Source organism: Triturus cristatus, chromosome 3_1, assembly GCF_964204655.1.
Source record: "Triturus cristatus chromosome 3_1, aTriCri1.1, whole genome shotgun sequence".
Taxonomy (NCBI): domain Eukaryota; kingdom Metazoa; phylum Chordata; class Amphibia; order Caudata; family Salamandridae; genus Triturus; species Triturus cristatus.
Genome location: NC_140583.1, coordinates 249,930,129 through 249,951,787, shown reverse-complemented (window position 1 = coordinate 249,951,787; position 21,659 = coordinate 249,930,129). Strand labels below are relative to the sequence as shown.

Below are 21,659 nucleotides of genomic sequence, written 5' to 3'. Positions count from 1 at the left end.
CTCTTTGTTTTTTAACCCCCTCTCAGAGTGCGAGAGAGAAAATGGCGGCCGCCACTTCCTGGTTTCGACCGATTCGAATGTTTACTAAGATCTAACAACTACCTCGAAACACGTGTCCAGGGATGGCACACGCCACGCATACTTGCATTCACACTCGAGCATAGGTGTATCCGCCGACGCTGACCTTCAGGGACCATTTTCATTGGGGGAACACGCCTGGTAGGTGTAGCAGTGTGCGACCAATCTGGTTTAACTTTATATTCAGGCTCCCTTGAGCCGGTGGAGTCGACGGACTCATGGTTACGCACCTGCGCGCTACGAGAGGTACTAGACCTGATAACGATTTTAGCAGCTTACACAGCAACCCCACACATTTTCCTACTCCCTGCTGACGAGAGGCAACTACCTCGAAACACGTGTCCAGGGATGGCACACGCCACGCATACTTGCATTCACACTCGAGCATAGGTGTATCCGCCGACGCTGACCTTCAGGGACCATTTTCATTGGGGGAACACGCCTGGTAGGTGTAGCAGTGTGCGACCAATCTGGTTTAACTTTATATTCAGGCTCCCTTGAGCCGGTGGAGTCGACGGACTCATGGTTACGCACCTGCGCGCTACGAGAGGTACTAGACCTGATAACGATTTTAGCAGCTTACACAGCAACCCCACACATTTTCCTACTCCCTGCTGACGAGAGGCAACTACCTCGAAACACGTGTCCAGGGATGGCACACGCCACGCATACTTGCATTCACACTCGAGCATAGGTGTATCCGCCGACGCTGACCTTCAGGGACCATTTTCATTGGGGGAACACGCCTGGTAGGTGTAGCAGTGTGCGACCAATCTGGTTTAACTTTATATTCAGGCTCCCTTGAGCCGGTGGAGTCGACGGACTCATGGTTACGCACCTGCGCGCTACGAGAGGTACTAGACCTGATAACGATTTTAGCAGCTTACACAGCAACCCCACACATTTTCCTACTCCCTGCTGACGAGAGGCAACTACCTCGAAACACGTGTCCAGGGATGGCACACGCCACGCATACTTGCATTCACACTCGAGCATAGGTGTATCCGCCGACGCTGACCTTCAGGGACCATTTTCATTGGGGGAACACGCCTGGTAGGTGTAGCAGTGTGCGACCAATCTGGTTTAACTTTATATTCAGGCTCCCTTGAGCCGGTGGAGTCGACGGACTCATGGTTACGCACCTGCGCGCTACGAGAGGTACTAGACCTGATAACGATTTTAGCAGCTTACACAGCAACCCCACACATTTTCCTACTCCCTGCTGACGAGAGGCAACTACCTCGAAACACGTGTCCAGGGATGGCACACGCCACGCATACTTGCATTCACACTCGAGCATAGGTGTATCCGCCGACGCTGACCTTCAGGGACCATTTTCATTGGGGGAACACGCCTGGTAGGTGTAGCAGTGTGCGACCAATCTGGTTTAACTTTATATTCAGGCTCCCTTGAGCCGGTGGAGTCGACGGACTCATGGTTACGCACCTGCGCGCTACGAGAGGTACTAGACCTGATAACGATTTTAGCAGCTTACACAGCAACCCCACACATTTTCCTACTCCCTGCTGACGAGAGGCAACTACCTCGAAACACGTGTCCAGGGATGGCACACGCCACGCATACTTGCATTCACACTCGAGCATAGGTGTATCCGCCGACGCTGACCTTCAGGGACCATTTTCATTGGGGGAACACGCCTGGTAGGTGTAGCAGTGTGCGACCAATCTGGTTTAACTTTATATTCAGGCTCCCTTGAGCCGGTGGAGTCGACGGACTCATGGTTACGCACCTGCGCGCTACGAGAGGTACTAGACCTGATAACGATTTTAGCAGCTTACACAGCAACCCCACACATTTTCCTACTCCCTGCTGACGAGAGGCAACTACCTCGAAACACGTGTCCAGGGATGGCACACGCCACGCATACTTGCATTCACACTCGAGCATAGGTGTATCCGCCGACGCTGACCTTCAGGGACCATTTTCATTGGGGGAACACGCCTGGTAGGTGTAGCAGTGTGCGACCAATCTGGTTTAACTAAGATCTAACAGCCAATCAGAATCGCGCTCGCGCACGTCACCGTACGCGTACGGTAAGCGCACCGTAAGCGCACCGTAAGCTGGCTCAGATATATATATTGATTTAAAGGCTATTTCCTCAGAATCTACTGAACAGATTTACACCAAACCTACAAAAGGCACTTCCTTGACCTGTAGACTACCTCTCTGCCAAATTTCAAGGAACTCTGTTCAGCCGTTCGGGCTGTAGCTGTGTCTAAAGGTCCTATGGAAAAATGCATGGGAAAAACGCGTTTTGGGACCCCCCTTTTATCTCAGCCCCCGCTTGACGAATCCCCCCGAGACTTTCAGGGTAGGAGCGGAGCGTAGCGCCCCATTAGTTTTGAAAATTTCGCGAGGATTCGTCGACCGGCGCCAAAGTTATTCAAAATAGAATGTTGCGGTTTTCCTATGGAAACAGGGTCCTAACTATAACTACCTACTGGCGACCGCCAGTAGGTAATATATATATATATATATATATATATATATATATATATATTGGACTTAGGAGAGCTGGGCATTAGAGGGCACATGCATCCCCTTATGTTTGGCAATCTGTTTGCTTTGCTGTGCAAATTGCTATGGTCTTGCCTGCTAGTAATGGCACTCAGTTAGTCTAGAGAAACGTACTGTCAAACTACAATAATAATAATACTTTTTATATAGCTCCTGCTGGTAGCCATACTGTTGTAAATAATAGGTGTTATCATTTACCAGTTTAGTGGTACTAAGTCATTGGCAGGTCTGTTTATTAGTCCGGTATTAGGGCTAAAAGCTATTATTAAGGTTCTTGTCACGTACACGTTGCCATACACTTGTACACAAGATTTCTGTGTCTTTGGCTCATGCTTTCCTTTTCTCTTTTGCAGTGGGATCGAGAGCACATATACCTCATTATGGAGTTCTGTGCCGGAGGAGATCTTTCTAGGTTTATCCGCAGTAAGCGGATGTTGCCCGAGAATGTGACTCGAATCTTCCTTCAACAGCTCGGTAAGGGAGCCTCTACTCCTGTACACCATAGTTATGTGCATACACCAATTCCCCCACATTTCCACCCACAATGTTAGAGAGCAAACATCTTGTTCTAAGTTTATACATTTATGATCAACGCTTGTATATAGGGCCTTATACCAGGGATGAGGCAGGAGAGTTGTGCTTTGGGAGCTGGTGTGGAAGGAGGAGAGGCTTCAATTAAAAAAGGACTGACCATGACAGCCAGAAACCACCTTCACATGCTCGTCTGAATCCGAGCCTTTCATTTCTACAACTGGATGGGCCTAGCAGATTAACACAGTTACACACACCTATCTATAACTAATGTTTTGTAGGATTGGTACAGGAGTACAAAGCTTCCACTTCTAGTACTGGGTGACTGGTGAGTTTAGCATAGGCATACTAACTGTCACGCCTTGGATGGAATGACCATTGAGGCTTGCACTTGGATACATTGGCTGTCACCTCTTTGACTGTGCATTCTTAGTTGAATGGCAAATACTTGTCAAAATTGTCACTAGAAGGATTGGATTATATGGGGCTTAGCACATGGGTAGAGACATGTTTACATTTTAATTGGAGACTAAAAGATTGTATTAGGGCTGCAAGCCTGTCTCTAACAATAAATGGCTTTAAAGCATGCAAAATGCAGCCTTTTCCTTCTGGGACTAGATGCAGCATAGAATAGGTACTAAGCGACAGCACCGTTGGTAGAATGTTTAACTGAGATGATGACTGTGATGACTGAGTAATAAACATCTTTTCTTTGTCTAGCTTGTGCTCTTCAGTTTCTCCATGAACGGAATATCTCTCACTTGGACCTCAAGCCGCAGAACATCCTACTCAGCTCACTGGATATGCCGCACCTCAAACTAGCCGGTTAGTATTGGGGCACTTCATGTCAAAGGGTACTGTGCGCTGCACCAAATCATCCTTTCATTATCCAGTGTTACATGCTTCATCTGAACGATGCACACATTCTCTTATTAGCTCAGATCTGTTCTGACTAGAGTAAAAAATGAACTACCTCTCTCTGGGCTCACACATATGTGCAGGTTGTCTCCTGGCCACTCCATAGAGGTCTTTTCTGTCTCTGAGGCACCCTCTCCTCCCCCCTTTCCCGCCCCCCCATCTTCGCACAGACGCCCAACCTATAGAGGATGTGACTAATCCCATAACAAAGATGGACGGTCTGTAGGTGCTGGAATACTATGGTGAGGATAAGGTTCAGCATTTGTTTGAATTGTGTTGCTTTAAAGTTTTCTTGAAAAACAACAGGAATGGTATGTTGTGAATGTTATGAGTATGCGGAGGATTCTGGCTAGAGCCCAAACTGTTGCAAAAGTCTTTTGTGTGTTTTGCTAAACACTCAAGCGCAGCCATTTTTCATGGTCTTTCTGTTTTGTGGTTCTCTCACTTTCTTCCTTGTCTCCTCAAATTGCAGAATTGGTCTGGTCTCCTCTCTCTCTTTAGATTGAGGTTCTTTTGTTGCATGCAGGCTCTTTGGTTTCCCCCGCTTCTTTGTCCCTAAATTGTCTTTAGCTTCTGGGTTCCTCCTTTCTGTTCTCTTGCTTCCGTTTTGACCCCCACCTGACCTCAACACATCACTGCTGATTGTGGCTCCTCTGTTCTTTCTCCTCTGATTAGCCTTTACACATCCTCTCCTTAGGTTGTTACTGTCCCATTGCTCTTATCCCTTCAGATTACGCAGTGGTTTTACCTCTCACCTGTCTTTCTTATCAGATTGTGGGATTTCCTTTCCACACTTTCCTCAAAAGATATGTCCACTCCTTTCTCTGATCCAGTCCTCGGATGTTGATTTCCTCATGTTTGCTCTTAAAATAGTTTTTTAATCGCTTTCTCCTGAGATAGTGTGTTTCTTTGCATCACTTCTACACTATTTCCTCATTTTGTGAATTCTCTCACCACACTGTTCTCCACAGATGGTCAGTCACCTCTTCTCTCTTCTCTCTTGTCAATGCTTGTGCATTCCCAATTCTCTCTCCCTTCTGAGTTGGTGAAGGCCCTCACCTTTCCTACTTTCTCAGATGATTTTTTTCTTTGTCTTTGCTACTTGTTATTTATTTCACCTCCTTAATTTTCCCCAAGATGGTAGGGTAGCATTTTCTATCCTCTTTTTCCTCAAACTATGGGTTTCTCTCTTCTCACCCCTCTCCCTCCCCAATTGGCGGATTGCAGCACATCTCTTTTATCCTTAGATTGTGGGTTCCTTGACCTCCATACTCTCCACACTTGCCTGGTTTCCCCACATCTCTCTTTTCTATGATGTTGGTACCATCGCTTCTAACTCCTCCTCAAATGATGTGGTTCCCTCACCTCAGTTCTCTCTTCTGACTGTTTTCTCCCTCATCTATGTTCTCTTTCCTATGATTGAGGATTCTCTTACCTTATTTCGTTAACCTCTTAGTTAAAGGGTACCTTCACCTCCCGCCTCTTTCCTCAGATGGTGGATTTCTCATCTAATCACTCTCCTTCCTTTAAATGTATATTTTTTGTTTGGGTTTTTATTAATTGTTACCACTTTGCATAAACCTGAGAATACTTTGATGGCAATGCCTTAAAGTAGAGCGTGAGTCCTGATAACCTTGGTGAGGAAGGTAAGGTGCATCTGAACATCTGATCATGGGTTCCACCATCACTTCTTCCTTGGTTTGGGGTTCACTCTCCTCAATTTCTTCTCATATAGTGGACTTGCTCACATCTCATCTTTTCTCAGATTGTGGGCTCTCTCAGCTCCTCTCTTTCCCTCCTTGCATGCTTAGTTTCCTCAGCTCTCTTCTTTTAAAAATAATATTTATTTGCCTACCATATTTCTATATCTTAGAGCATTATAAAGAAAAGCGAAAAATGAACAAATCACTGGCTGATAATGATTTGAATTCTGCAGACAGATTCATAGCTTATGAATGTGCATTCATGATCCTTGCATTCCCTCTCTGATAACCGGGATTGATGGAATTGCAGCGGCTCGAATCTTGTAATGCTGTAGTCTTAGGCCGTGGTCCATAATTTTTGCCCACTCACCACATGTTTAAACTCTACTCCCTTTCCTCAGCTTATGGATTCTCCCCTTTGTTTCCACAGATTTTGGATTCGCCCAACACATGTCCCCGTGGGATGAGCAGCAGGTCTTGAAGGGATCTCCTCTTTACATGGCCCCAGAGATGGTGTGTAATAGACAGTATGATTCCCGTGTGGATATTTGGTCAGTGGGAGTCATTCTTTATGGTGAGTGTATGCTTCAAAGTCCCCTGTGTTGTCTTTGGACAGCCTCTGACCATTTCGTATTGCTGTGATGTGGGAATCCTCTCCCTGTCAGTTTCCAAATCCCTCTGCCTTGCAGTGCCTTCCCACTTCCTTTGACACAGCCATGTGTCACAGACAGGTTAGGAGATTATCCTATGTACACCTGCTGTTTTATGCCAAATCACAAATGTTTACAGTGCTGCAGCACATTTGGAGATGGCCTAAAGCTTCTTGGAGATACTCGTATTGAAACTGAATTTGCAAAAGCTGTTCAAGACTATCTCATTAGTGGTGTGAGTGGCTCACAACTTCTTCTAGACCAGGCCTATGTTCTATAAGTCACTCATTTTAATTCTTATGCCTGTTGTAATTCTGTGCCTGCCCTATGTGGGATTTTATTTTCTGCCTCCTTTTGTCATTAGTCTATAAACTTGAAATGATATGTTTCAACTTGTAGTTGTATAGCACATAGGAATGAATGTCTCCAGGTCCTGCATCTTTTTTGTTGCTTAAATGTTAGCATCTACAGTACAATACAAGACACACGTAGAGCGCACAGCTGCCTCTGCACAGGTGTCCCAATGCTGGCAGAAAGCCCCAGGAAAAGAAAAGCCTAATAACATGGCCTTAGATGCCAGAGTTTTGAGATTCTTTCTGAAAGCAGATTCAGAGGGACTGCACCACAAGCTGAGGGGAAGAGCATTCCTTAATTTGGAAGCCAGGTAAATAAAAGATATTCTACCTCTTCTAGTCTTATGAATGCAGGGTCCTTGAAACAATTTGAGGTTATTAGATCTCTGGGATCTGGCTTGGCAATAGGGCTTAAATCTTCTCCTAAGGTAGCGAGGACCTTTATGAATAAAGGCCCCAAAGGCAAAGATGAGCGCTTTAAATTTGATCCTCTTGATGACTGGCAGCCAGTGGAGCTGACAATAGTGAAGGGACACTGGAGTACGCAGAAGAATCTTTAAGATTAGGCGTGAGGCAGGGTTCTGGATTGTTTGTAACTGTTGAATTAAATAAGCTGATAGACCCAAATACAGACTGTTGGCATAGTCCAATTTGGACGTTACCAAGACATGGAAAATCGTTATTGGCAGCGTGGCTGTCGCTGGCCGCAATGAGGACGGATGCAGACGGGCTTGCCTTAGGCGCACTAGGGGTATACCTGTTCGCGGTGTTGTTCACTTATATAGATAATGGAACAACGATTCCCAAACACTGGAGCGCCCTGAAAACAAAAAAGGAACTTGCAGCTATTGGTGCTGTCTAGGTGTGTGGTTGACCAAAAAAAGCCTGTAAGTGGACTTAAATAGACGAAACTTAGCAGAAGAGGAGTCTTTTAAAATATTAACTGGAGGCCATGCGATTTTTGTCGCTGCTCGATGGTGGGGACAGGATTCCTAGAGTTTGTCGCTTTGTACCTTGAAACTCCGGTTCTTGTTTTCTTACATTCTTGTTAGAATTTGACTCAATTCAACGTTCTCCTTAACGATGTTGCAGAATTGGAAACTAGGCAGACCCTTCCACCTATATTCTAAAAGTGTCTGTTTCTCCCCTACTCTGCAGCCCACATTGCACTTAGAACACCTGTAATATTCCTCTCCTTTGGCTTTTTATAATGTGAATTCTAATGCAAGACAGATGTCTGACTAGATGGAGCATTTTCACTACTTACATGGGAAGTGGAGCCTAGATAATAGTGTCAAGTATCTAACAATACCACCCAGCTCTTGTCTCAAACATGCTAATTTACCGGAAAAGAAGGGGCCCAGACAACTGGGCGTGGAAGAAGGATTTGAACCATCACAAATACACCTAGAATCCTAAAATATGGTCTACATTTTTCTTTTCACTCTCAGAGGCCCTGTTCGGAAGACCGCCCTTTGCCTCGAAATCCTTCAGTGAGCTGGAAGAAAAGATTCGGAGCAACCGTCCAATTGAGGTACAGCTGGCCGAAAGACCTACAGCGCATGGCAGGGCCTCAGCGGAGAGAAGCTTGGGGGTAATCCCTAGTGGTGAGGATAACAAAAAGAGCTTGGGAGACATACCTGGGGCATAGAGTGGGCTGAGATGCTTGTGAATGCCAGCATCCTAGGATAATTAGAGTCTTGTAAAGAATCCCTAATGGTGAGGCTACAAGAAAAGCTAGATGGCACTACCTAGGGCATAAAGTGGAATGAGAGATGTGGAATAGGAAACATGTGGAATAGGAAACATGAGAGATGTGGAATAGGAATAGGAGTAATGTGCAGAGCTGAAAGTGGATGTAGAAACCCAATCCACTGCTTTTTATTTGTGGCCCAGTCTCTGCACCCTCTTCTTAGGTATAATTTATATTGATGTTACTGCCCAGAAAAGCATAGAGCCCCTTGCCATTGTGACAAACATTTAATGGAAACTGGTCCTTTGATTACGTTGACCGCAGAACAGCTGATATGCAATGCCAGCGAAAGGGCACTCCTCCTGAAGTTGATTGTAGATTTTGAAACTGCTGATGGCCAAGATTTTCCCTCCAACAATCCCAGATACAGCATATCCTAACTGGAAGTGCTCCCTAAATTCCAGGCTGTTTCATGGCATTTGCAATAGAACGTATTCTTATGATAGCTTCTAAACATTTTTTGCGAAAGAGGGTTGAAATGTTTATGCCAATTTGTGCCCAGATACTTCTCTCTTTGGTAATCATCTTGAATGGTGTGGGAGAGGCTGAATATGTTTGCTTATCTTTTTCAACACACTACCACATGCCAAGTGTTCATGCCCTTCAGTTTATGCCTCACTTTGTCTAAGTTTCCTCTGAGGCGAGATGAGCTCAACGTTTTGCTCATTTGAGCATAAACCTTGGCCTGGAGGGATTTGGTTTAGCTATGTACATACAGAGCAAGACTTAGGATGGATGCAAGGGTGGGAAATTGGTGGGTGCCCAAGTTCACACACCGGGGGCTCTCTATTTATTGATTTTTTTATTTTTTTTATTTTATGGTCCGATATGATGGGTTGTCTCAGAGGTTTATCCTTTCATGATTATGTCCTCAAATATTTGGCTCTGCTGCTGTGGTATGCATTGTGAAGTATTTTGCAATGCCTTTCCCCACTCCTGGTCTCACCCCATCTTGTCTTTGATTGACACTGGACTTTTCCCCATAGATTCCAGGGAGGCCACAGTTGTCGCCAGACTGCAGAGACCTGGTGCAGAGGTTGTTGGTGCGAGACCCTCTGCAGCGCATTACCTTTCCAGAGTTCTTCACACACCCCTTTGTGGACCTGGAGCACATGCCCTCGGCAGACAGCCTGGCGAGAGCGGTGAGTGATGGAACAATTTTATGAAATGTAACTGACCCCTGCAGAGCACTGCTGGAGGGAGCTCACATTGAATTGGTCTTAACAGTAATTAAGAGCACGCCATAATCCCATTTGTCATTAATACTACTACTAAAACGCTGCTCGTATCTGACAGCCTGAAATAATACTGCTACTACAACTTGAGGATTTGCATTTTACTAGGATTCATAGCACTGAGTGGGAAGTTTACACTGCTGGGGGAAGATGTTACTCTTTGTGAGTAAAAAACGCATCACAGAGTGAAGACTTTCACTGCTGGAATACACTCCTTTGAGAAGTCGTGACTATGCTTCTGTTGTATGACTCACACTCCTGGAATAAACCCACACACTGGGGCAGACCTCTACTGCTGTTCCATGGTTTACATTGTTTTGTTTTCTTTTTATTAACAGAAGTTTTATCCATCACAAGACATAAGTTTGTTGCATAACAGTTGGTGAGTAAAACGCATAGGTCAACCTCCAAATCCACTTTCTACTTAGTTTGACATTGTTCAAAAGGTGTATATGCATTAGCAGGGCAAAAATACATTACATTGTAGTGTAGTTTCTATTTCCCTAATAGGCTCTGCGCATTGGAATAATATACCCTATAGATTTGGCATAGTACTGAGGTCAGTATGCCCCTATCGAGTATATTACACTTAATTACTTTGTGCAAGCTAACTCCGAGGCCACTAGAAACTCCTTGGAAACAAGAAGGGAGTAGTTTCTGGCAACCGCATAAACATGACATCTTTGTTTCCCTTTAGAATTGGAACACTCTCAGAATCGTGGAAACAACAGATAACCGTTTCACTCAGCTAATCGTGCATGCTTAGTTTCTTCAGAGTTACACAGACAGAATAGACGGGTGTTTCAATAAAAGGATTTATTGAACAGTTTTGTTTCTCGTTTAAGAGATATGAGCTGTTACAATCGTAAGACAGTATGCGAGATACATTATGTACAGCGTAAGCAGTAGAAAGAAATAATACTGCGCTAGCATTATCTTTTAGCTATATGACATATATTCATATACATAAATAACATAAGCTAAAAATGCGAGTACTCATAAGATGCTTCTCTAACTAGTTCTACCCCAGTGTACCTAACCTAAGTGTAGTGTAAGTTAAGAAGTAGGTGATGTATTCTATAGTATGGTATGCTATAGTCTGGTATGCCAGAAGGAGACTGTTAAACCTGTCGGCCCCTCTAGTGTGAGATATCGTGGATTGCTATAAAGTGCTCAGTGGTATCCCCCTGGCTGGAGAACGAGATGATCCATAGGTGAGGCAAGTTCCTCACTGGGCTAGTGAGCCCAGGAGTTGAACGTTGTTAGTTGGGCTGCTGTGTAGTACAGTTGAAGGTCGGGCAGGGACATCTCTCCTTCATACCACCCCCAATTTAGTTTCATCTAGGCAATGCGCGGGATCCTCCATCCAACAGCAGGGTCCTAGTTTAATCTTTTATTGCCTTGAAGTACGAACGGGGAATGGGGTGTTCTGTGACACATAGAGAAAGCGGGGCAATGCCATCATCCTAAAAAGTGCTTCTCTTCCATCAGAGAGAGGAGGAAGGATCTCCAATGTCGTCCATCACTTTTAAGACTGGTCAGAAGATCCATCATATGTTTAGTTAGAAACATCTTGGGGTCAGTAGTGACATGAATACTTGGGTATCAAAAACTCTGTGTTGTGATACAGGCTTCACAGCCCGATGGAAAGCGGAGCACAGAGCTGTGAAGAACAAATATCACCAATTTGGACCAGTTGATTTGCTATCCGGAGTATTCCCCAAAGATTGACAGGATGCTCATTAATCTTGAGAGGGAAGACCCTGGGGAAGCGACATACTAAAGAATATCATTGGCATATAGCGATATTCTGTCCTCCCAACTCTCCATCCATCGCAGGCCCCAGACGAAGGGGTCCCCCTGACCTAAGCTGCCAACGGTTCAAGGCTCAAGGCAAAAATTAAGGGAGAGAGGGCTGCCCTGATGAGTTCCTTGACGAAGAGAAAAGACCCCCGAAACTTTACCATTCACAACCACACGCGCCAGGGGCTGTGAGCATAGTAGTCGCGCAGCCAAGATAAAAACACCGGGCCAAAGCCCATATGGCAGAGCATGACGAAAAGGTGCGGCCATTCCACTGTATCAAACGCCATATGGACGTCTAGTGACAGGATTGCCGCGTTCTCTAGATCTAGCCCTGCCTACAATCAGCCGGCGCATCAGACGTGCACCTTCAGAACTTTGATTCACTGATACACTCAAAGCTCAGAAACAACTCTGTCGTAAACTAGAGAGGAAATGGAGACTGGAGGAAATTACTTTCACCAAAAGCAAATACAAATCATCCCTTCAAGTTTATACAAATCTTATCCTCAGGGGAAAAAGCTGCCTATTTCACTGAGAAAATTAGAGTGGCCAATAGATGCCCAAAACTCCTATTTATCACAGTAAAAAACCTCGCTAAACTCCCAACTCTACAGGACACCTATGTCAGTCACGAATTCTGCAATTCCCTTGCAGAATCCTTTCAACACAAGGTCAAGGCTGTTTTTGACACATATATGGACCAATTCAATGGTTCGGCACAGTCTCCCGCCCATCTCAGTAGGATATGACCCACAGCTGGAGTCGTTTCTATAACTCTCTTCTTTTTTACTGCCGTGACCACTGAGCAGATGACCAAAATAATTGGTGCGATTAAATCTGGCTCCTCCTCAGACCCATGTCCCCCTAAAATTATGCATCTGTCTCCGGAAACTGTAGCCATTCCCCTCACAGCCATTTTTAATGCTATGTTTTCAGCTGGACGCTTTCCAGTAGAGTGGAAGAAAGCTTCTATACTCCCTCTACTAAAAAACTAAGGACACCATGAATTACAGGCCTTTATCCAGATTTTCCTTCCCTTCAAAAGGGATTGAATAGGCCATCAATACCGAACTGTCCTCCTTTGTTAATCAGAACGTAATCTTGGACCCTTCCCAATTTGGCTTTCGTGCCCATTATAGCACAGAACTGGCACTTATTTCGGCCACTGAGGAGCTCAGGCGGACACTAGATAAAGGGGGGAGTGCTGCCCTGATCCTCCTGGATTTGTCAGCCGCTTTTGATACGGTCAGTCATGAGCTGCTGTTGGACTGTCTGGCCTCCATTGGAATCGGGGGAAAAAGCCCTCTCCCTGCTGGGCCCTTTTCTGTCCGAGCGGTCTCAATGGGTTGAGTTGGGCAGCTATCAGTCTCCCCCATTCTCATTGCCTTGTGGTGTCCCTCAAGGATCTTCCCTGAGCCAAACACTTTTTAATCTTTACGTCACTCCTCTGGCCAAATTGATAAAAAGTTACTGATTTGCCCTTGTCTCATACGCAGATGATACTCAAATAATCGTCTCAGTGAGCAGTTCACTCAGTTCTACAGCCACCAGATTTCTTGACTGTATGAGCAATGTAGGGAGTTGGATGTCAGACAACTGTTTGAAACTTAATTCCTCAAACTGAGGTCCTCATATTTGGTAATAATCCCTCCATCTGGACTGACAGCTGGTGGCTGGTCCAACTTGGCTCCTTACTTACGCCAGAACCTAAAGCAAAAAATCTTGGAGTCATCGTAGATACCAAGCTCTCTTTTGAAGCACAGATCAACTCCACCAGTTCGGTCTGCTACTTTACTCTTAAAACTCTCAGGAAAATACTCCCCATGATTCCCCTGGAGTTGAGAAAAAAACGTGGTATCTGTACTGATATCATCAAGGCTGGACTATTGCAATGCTATGTTTACCAGCGCTTCTAGACGCAGTATCCAGAAGTTACAGACTGTTCAAAACACTGCTGCAAGAGTACTATTAGGAATCTATAAAGTTGACTCTGTGACCAAAGCCCTAGTTCATCTCCACTGGCTGCCAGTAGCAAAACGGATCCAATTCAAATCCCTCTGCATTGCATTCAAATCATTGAACAATCTAGGGCCAATGCAACTGGCTAACCATCTTAAGCCCCACATCCCAGCAAGATCCCTCACATTCGTCGAGCTTTGGAATCTTGTTGTCCCGAGAATAAAAAGGGCCAGGTGGGGTGGTAAGAGCTTCTCCAGCACAACAATCAAACTGTGGAACTCCTTACCAACATCACTCAAAAAAGAGACCGAGTTGCAAAAATTTAGAAACGGCCTAAAAACATGGCTGTTTGGACATAACGCTTAATCTATTTGAGCCGAATCCGTCTGCTTTCATGGTTAGCCCCTGGACACCTTAGGGTATTTTGGCCCTTTATAAATACTTCATCATCATCATCATCGTCGTCATCATCTTTGATCCTGTGTGCCCGCGCCCAGGACTCCATGGAGTCTACGTAGGTTGAGTGCTGTATTACCCCCGGGGATAAACGCTGATTGGTCTGGGCGGACCAGTTTTGTCATTAGTGGGGTCAGTCAGAGAGCTAAAAGCTTTGCTAGAATCTTTCGTTCTGCATTTAATAAGGAAATGGGTCTGTAAGAGGCGCATTTTTCCGGTGGTCTACCCTCCTTATGGATTACAACCACTGAGGTGAGCCACTGCTCCTCTGGGAAAATACCCCTCTCTCTACTTTCTTCTAGCATTTTTCGGAGATATGGTCCCACTGTGGGTGCCGTGAGTTTATACAGTTCTATGGGCATACCATTGGGTCCCATAGCCTTGCCCGATTGTAGTGCTTGTATGGCCCGCTTGACATCCTCCTCAGTGAGTCATCATCCAGCAATGATACCTCTTCAGGAGAGAGGGTCGGTAGGGGCCTGACCACTAGAAAGGCCAGGGAGTCCTGCTCCGAGGCCTGTACAAGAGACGAGTATAGTTTGTAATAGTAGGCTGCAAAGGGGTCTGCAATATCTTGTGAGTCTGTCAGGCATTCTCTGTCTAGTGACTCTATCGCCGCCACCCACTTATTTGCTCGCTCTCATCTGTCTAGCCGGGCGAGTAACTTTCCAATACGATCTCCCAATTCATATATCCGGTGCTTTGTTGCTGTATATTTTGTCTTGGCCGCATCGGCTATGACCTCTACACACTCCTGTCGTTTCAGTCGTAAGCGGTGTTGTGTGTCTGCTTGCACTTCCTGCCCTAGTTGTTTCTCTAGTCTCGGGATCTCTTGTTCCAACGTTTCTACCCTGGCATATTCATCATGTTTATGTCCTTCCATCGGAGAGAGAGGGCATGGACTCTAATGACTGCTTTATGGGCTTCCCAGAGGGTCTGTGAAGAGGTGACTGAGTGGTTATTTTCGTTGAAGTACTGGGTTGTTTGTTTAAGGAGTCCCTCCTGTATTAGTTGATATTTTAGTAGCCAGGGGTCTATAGAGAATTGGTCCCTCACTCTTGGGGTTCCTTGACAGTATCTCGCCCATATGGGTGAGTGATCCAATATACCTCTCACCAAGTGCCTCACCAAAATTTGCCAAGGATGATGCAGTTGAAACAAGAAGGTCTGTACGGAGCATGCTACTGTGAGCCCGAGAATGGAAAGTGAAGTGTTGTATTGCGGGATTAAGAGTCCTCCAGACATCTATCAACTCCAATGCCATTAAGAAGTCTGCGAGTTGGGTTTTAGGGGGAGGGTTCTGCCTCGGGGGTTTTCTGTCCATTATATTGTTAAGTGTCATATTAAAGTCTGCTCCTATTAGTACCTCACCCTCCGGTACTTCAAGCATAATTGCGCCTATATCTGGGAGGGTGGCATTGTGCAAGGCTGGCGGTACGTAAACAGATATGATATGATAGTCTTCTCCCCCTCCCACACCCTGCCAGCGCAGCATATCTGCCCTTTGTATCTGTCCAGGTTTTGATAATTGAGATTGGGAAGCTTTTTATAAGGAGGATACCTGTTCTGTGGGAACTGGAGATATAGCCTGCATGCACCTCCATTTGGTAGCCCCAGCGATTGAGTGCCCTACACGTGTTTTCTAGAAGATGTTTCCTGTAATAGTACCATGTCCGACGAGTAAACGTCGCCTGGGGAGCTTTGTAGCTGTACCTACTCTCATTTCCCTATTTGGGGGGTCCTATTCACCCCCCATCTGTCGTTGGACTCTAAAAATTGTTGTTTTGTACCTTCTGTAATCCTGCCAACCCTGTCTGAGCTAGCGACTCAAAAGATCTTAACCTAAGTGTCTGAAGCAATAATATACAGTAACACAGTCTAATAAATTTAAAGAAAAGGTAACCCACCCCGCTTCCCTGAATGACTGACCTAAAACTGCCCGCCTCCCCCAAAGATCTTCAGAGTGCCCGTCGCCTCAACTCAATATAGTAAACGTAGAAGATTGAAGGCCGCCCCTTACACCCGCCACCCAACCCCATGTCCAAAGTGCTCTTTATCGCCATCAAATATACTAACGAAAAGTCTGACCTTCAAGTCCTGTATTGTTCTATTGTGAGGCCCCCCTGGGGCGTGTCCATACCTCCCCCCTCTTATCGACAAGTCTCGAATGACTGCAGTGTCTCATGTCAGACCGATAACTGCGGTCACAACTTCAGGCGCAGCAACACTCTCCAGTTGTATGCTTCTGGACCATCAATCTCGGTGTCTTTGCGCTGCCTCACCATCCCTTATCATGGTGTTCATTCTCCGTGCGTGGTCCAATTGTATCCAGCGTCTTTGAGCGGTCTCTGTATTGTTCTCCTTTTCTGCTGGCTCCTACAGATCGCCAACTCTCCATCCATTCCAATGCCTCCTCTGGGATAGAAAAGAACCAGACTTTGCCTTCTGACTCAATTCGCAATTTCGCTGGGAAGAGTATTGAGTACTTCACCTCCTTCCCCCGCAGGGCCTTTTTCACTTCTAGGAAAGTGCACCTTTGCTTCTGGACCTTTAGCGTGAAGTCAGAGACAAAGGTTCTTTGTGCATTGTTATATAGGACTGGCGGTGCTTTTCAGGTGGTCTGGAGAATTGAGTCGCTATCTCTAAAGTGATAGAGCCAAGCAAGTAACGGGCGTGGAGGGGCTCCAAGGCAAGGACGACCCCCTGGCACACTGTGCGCCTTCTCCACAGAGAAGAACTTGGAAAGTCCCATGGGTGGGAGTTGTTTGAGGATGAGGTCCTCCATGAAGAGATCAGCAGCTGGCTCCTCAGCACATTCTGGAACCCCCACAATTTCGAACATTATTGCAACGGGACTGACCCTCATAATCCTTGAGCCGCTCCTCAAGAAATCTATTAGAGGGCTCGAACTCTTTCATTTGCGTTGTAAGGCATTTTGTGTCCTGTAGGAGACTAGTTGTCGTTTCTTCCACTTCCTTAACTCGTGATCCTTAGTTTCGCAGGTCCACACGCATTAGGAAGACTTCAGTGGCGACCGTATCTATTCGAAGTTCCAGTGCAGTACGGACTCCTTGTATAGCAGCCATGATGTCACAAAGAGAGACCGAGGTTTCGCCTGGTGCATGTGGGGTATCGGAGGGAGATTGATCTTGTGAGTTCCCCAGGGTTTCTGGCACTTTTGTTTCTGCAAATGTATCTATTTTCATCTGGTGGGTCCCTTTCACTGTTTTTCCCCCTGTCATTCTGGGAGAGAAGTGGTGCAGTTTTGGTGGAGGGGAGCTGGGGTGTCCGCTGCCGCCTGTCCACTGGATTAGAAAGTCCAACGTGGCCTCTCGGGTTTCCCCACGTGACAGCGGATTATTGTACGGATTCTTAGGGGTTTATGGTCGTGGGTCCCGGAGCTGCAGAGTTCAGACGCCATCTTCGTGACTAAAATTCACACTGCTGAGATTTGCACTCTTTGGGGAAGATCTGTTGTGCTGGTATATAATTCGTGTTGGAATACACTGCAAGGGAAGCCTATATTTCTGGGAGAAACATACATTTGTATGGGATCGCATATTTTGCTGAGAAAAGATGTACGGGATGGGCGGGAAGTCCTACATTGCTGTTATATGGCTTGCACTGCTGAAATAAAGCTCTAACTCCTGGGTAAGCTTACATTTCTGGGGGAAAGCATACACTGCTGGGGAAACTCGTACATTGCTCAGGAGCCTGCTGTGTTGGGAGAAGGCCTATACTGCTGGCGGAGGTTCTATACTGCTGTTACATGGCTTACCCTTCTGGAACAATGCACCCACTGCGGGAATAAAACATACTTCACTGTAATAAAGCCTTCTTCATAGATAACCTACCTCCACATCCAACACCAATATCCTTAAAAAAAAGTTTTTGTTAAAATCTGTTTATTGAATTTTATTCAAAGGTTACAAACATTTTGTAAATAACAATAGTGCGTTTTAATTATTTTCAACAGGAGCATAATCCAAGCAGTAGATAGCTATATTACAGACAGTTTCATAACAAGTTTCGGATTGTTCCCGTGAACAAATCGGAGACGAGAACCCTGCGCTGAATCCGAATGTGAACATATAAATCTCCGAACCAGTGGAGTGCAGGGCCCAAGAGCTGATCTCTAAATTATTTGAATGTCTTCATTTGTAGCAAAACAAAACACCAGTAATAAGTGAAAAGAAAGAGATGGAAAAAACCCAACGAAACCCAGGAAAACACAGGCTTTTATAGTCTTATATGTGGAAAGGAGTCGAGAAACAGGCCCCACGTGACCAGCGTAGAAGGGCTCACATGTGGGGGGAGACACCCGGGACCCCTACTTCAGTGGAGAGGTATTCCTTTTTAAATCAGGAAGAGATGTAATGCCCTTAGGCTGGGGCTGCATGAAAATGGAGGGAGTCCCTCGGATAAGTAGCTTACTCGCGGGTTCCAAACATAATCGAAGCCCTTGCGAGATTCATCAACAATGTCGGACATTCGGGGGCGTGGTCTCGCGGCGAGACAATATGGCCGCTAGTGAGAGTCTCTCCGAGGCCCACTTTCCCCCACGTATATCCGCATCGCAGATCTGACTTTCATGGTGCCTGAAATTTAAACCGGAGGTGCAGCGGAGCTCGCGGCTGCAATCCCGGTGAAAATCTGCTGTCCGAGGCCGGAGAAAAGCGTGTCGACGCCAGCGGCATGCAGCCCTTGGAAGCCGGGGTCTCGCCTAGTGAGGCTGGCCGCCGTAGACATCGAGTGGGCGGGCAAACCCTCCCCCCTCCAACCCGGGAAACGGAGAACATCGGGAGTTGAGCTTACCTCCACCCTCCTCCACCACCACTACTTCTACGAGCCTGTTGCCCTGCGCCCTAGTCTGCCACCTGCTATCTGCGTGCCGACTTGGGGGCGCCGGGGCTGGGCCCCTTCCCCTGTGCTGGAGACTCGAGTGGGCCTCGCATGGTGGAGCTGACCAGCGAAGAGGTGAGCGGAGCTTGCGCTTGCTGAGGGGCGGTGACGGAGTCCCGAAGTGGCCGAGCCTGCCGCGAAGTGATCCCTGGATCGCGGCGGGCTCTACCGAGTTGCATCCGGGTGAAGGGGTGGTGCCGACTGGCTGACGACGTGCTCTGAGGCCCCTGCACCATACTTGCACAGACCTGCGATTCTCTTTGGCATACAGTATAGCGGAGTACCACCCTGAGGCGGGCTGAGGAGTGCCTAGGGGTGAGTTGGAGGGAACAGACTGCCTGTTAGCGTGTGGGATACCATCTTCACTACCAGCTGCTGGCGCTGTCGTTTGGCAGTGCCTTGGAGTGTGTGCCCCCTTCCTTCTCCCTCCCGCCCGCCCTGGGGTTTCATTGACTCTCTGCACCCCGGATGGGGCATATGATCGACGGTTGAAGGGGCCCCTGCAGCATCCACAGTTCGTAATACTCACTGCATGACTTTTAGACTGTGCCCTAATAACCACCAGCCTGTTGAGCACTCCCTCTTGTTTGGTGGTTGCCTGCTGACTCTCGCTGGTGCATGAGTGGGGGGGATTGGGTTTCTGGCGCCCCCGGTCGGCGCACAGCCTGAGTAACCTTCCCGGGAAACAAGAAAAGCCTCATCATGTCCAATGTTAAGGGTACCTGCACGTCCCAGAAAGGCAGATTTGACCTCTATATCTGCACGAAGGCGGACCTGACTGAACGAAAGTTGGCAAGTGATAAGCCACAAAGCGGTGCTGAGCAGGAGCCTACTAAGCCCACAATGAAGGACTTGATGGCAGCTATCATGGGGTCCTCACATCTATTGACACCCTCTCCTCGGAAGTAACACTGATCAGGGCTGATCTAACAAAGTATAGAGAAAAGGTCAAACAGTTAGAGGTTACTGCCGCCAGCCTTGTGGAGGACACTTTGCAACTTCAAATGGACATGGGGGAGCTGCAAAAATTACGGAGGTTGACAGAGGACAAGCTGGACGACTATGAAGGGCGCCTGAGACGCAATAACATCCGCGTTCTCGGCGTGCCAGAGAAATCGGAGGGTTCCGCTGTTGATCTATTTATCGAAGGTCTTATCTCAACAAAGCTGCAGCCAAAGGGCCTTTCTAAATTGTTTGTAATTGAGAGGGCCCACAGGGTACCTGGGGGTCTGCCAAAGCCGGGGGCCCCTCCTCGTCCGATATTGGCCCGGCTGCATAACTATAGAGATAGAGACACAATCCTACAAGCAGCAAGGGTCGCTCCTCCGATCCACCTAGACAACTCGGAGATCACATTTTTCCCCGACTTCACCTGGGCAGTACAGATGAGGCGACGCTCCTTCCTTGATGTCAAGCGCAGATTGAGGGAAAGGGGTCTCAAATACGCCATGCTCTTCCCAGCGCGTCTGAGAGTTGAAATTGAGGGGAGGACCCGCTTCTTTGACCTGCCGGAGATGGCATCAGACTGGCTGGACGGCCTTACAGCTTCGCCGGAAAAGATCTCCACCGACCATTGAGTTGAGCTGCGGGCTCTCGTTGTTGGGCCCCAGGTAACATTGACTGGTCTGTTTTTTCTCGTTTATGGAACACGAGCCGCCAGTGTCTGACCCAGGTTGGAATCGTAATCTATGCCGGCATATTGGATACTTTCTTTCTTGATGGCCTGTGCATCCATCATATATTGCACCGGTAATCTGTAATGGTGGGAAAGGGGGCTACAGGGCTCTAAGGCCTCCCCCGCATTTTTCTTCTTTTCAGTAGAATAGTTGGGCGACAGGCACGCTGCATTTAATATTCATGGGCAGTTCTGAGCCCGGAGTGCAGGGAAGCAGGGTGGGGGGGATGTTGGGTGGGATTGTTGTTTATTTGTTTGTTGTTCTTTTTGCATTACCTCGACAGTACAATGCATACACATAAACCGGCTTGCGGGGACCTGTCTATTTACCAATGGGAGTACAGTGTAACAAGGAAGTAAAATTTTTAAGTTGGAATGTTAACCGATTGGGGGACAAGATCAAGAGAAGTGTTGTATTGCAATATATTAAGAGACTGTCACCAGACATTGTCGCTCCAGGAAACCCACCTCATAGGCAACACGTGCAAAGCAATGCACAGATGGGGTTACTCGATGGTAGCGCACGCGGGCTTTACTTCCGGCTCCAGGGGCGTAGGCATTATGCAAAAAAAGTCATTTCCTCTTTCACTCACCTCCACCTATGCAGATGATTGGGGCAGATACGTCGGAATCACGGGCTCTTGGGAGGGTCGAACGGTTACCTTTATGTCAGTATATGCACCCCCGGGGCTACAGGGCATAACATTCACTGATCTCAGCGCTATCCTGTTAACTTTGCCTGATGGACAACTGGTGCTCGGAGGCGATTTCAATTCAATAATATCGGGGACACTAGACAGACATCCCCCTCGCACAACCTCTCCCGCAGCACATACCTTCTCCGGTTTCCTAGAGGCGATGGGGCTGATAGATAGTTGGAGATCCACCACACCTTTCATTCAGGGGCACACAATAACTTATCCCGCCTTGACTACATAATTGTTCCGGCTCCACAAATCACAGACATGCACGAAATCCATCACCTGGCCAGAGGTATTTCCGATCACTCTCCTCTGTGGGTCCACATAGTACTAGACCACACACAGGTGGGACGAGTTGCCCCAATAAACCCTTGGTACCTCAAAAATACCAACATTAGGAA

The 21,659-nt window shown here is 46.9% G+C and overlaps 1 protein-coding gene across 7 annotated transcripts in view; it reads left to right on the top strand.

Moving 5' to 3' along the window:
* The window catches only part of ULK3 (unc-51 like kinase 3), a 221,721-nt gene that overhangs the window by 46,058 nt on the left and 154,004 nt on the right, over positions 1 to 21,659 (top strand). For all 7 annotated transcript variants that reach the window (XR_014978779.1, XR_014978778.1, XM_085643806.1 and 4 more), the window contains exons 3-7: positions 2,970 to 3,090; positions 3,868 to 3,972; positions 6,199 to 6,342; positions 8,223 to 8,305; positions 9,511 to 9,666. Coding sequence is in view for 5 of the 7 variants with exons in the window: in XM_085643806.1 (XP_085499932.1) it covers positions 2,970 to 3,090; positions 3,868 to 3,972; positions 6,199 to 6,342; positions 8,223 to 8,305; positions 9,511 to 9,666 (609 nt within the window). In the remaining 2 variants the exon portion in view is untranslated. The remainder of the gene's footprint in view (positions 1 to 2,969; positions 3,091 to 3,867; positions 3,973 to 6,198; positions 6,343 to 8,222; positions 8,306 to 9,510; positions 9,667 to 21,659) is intronic.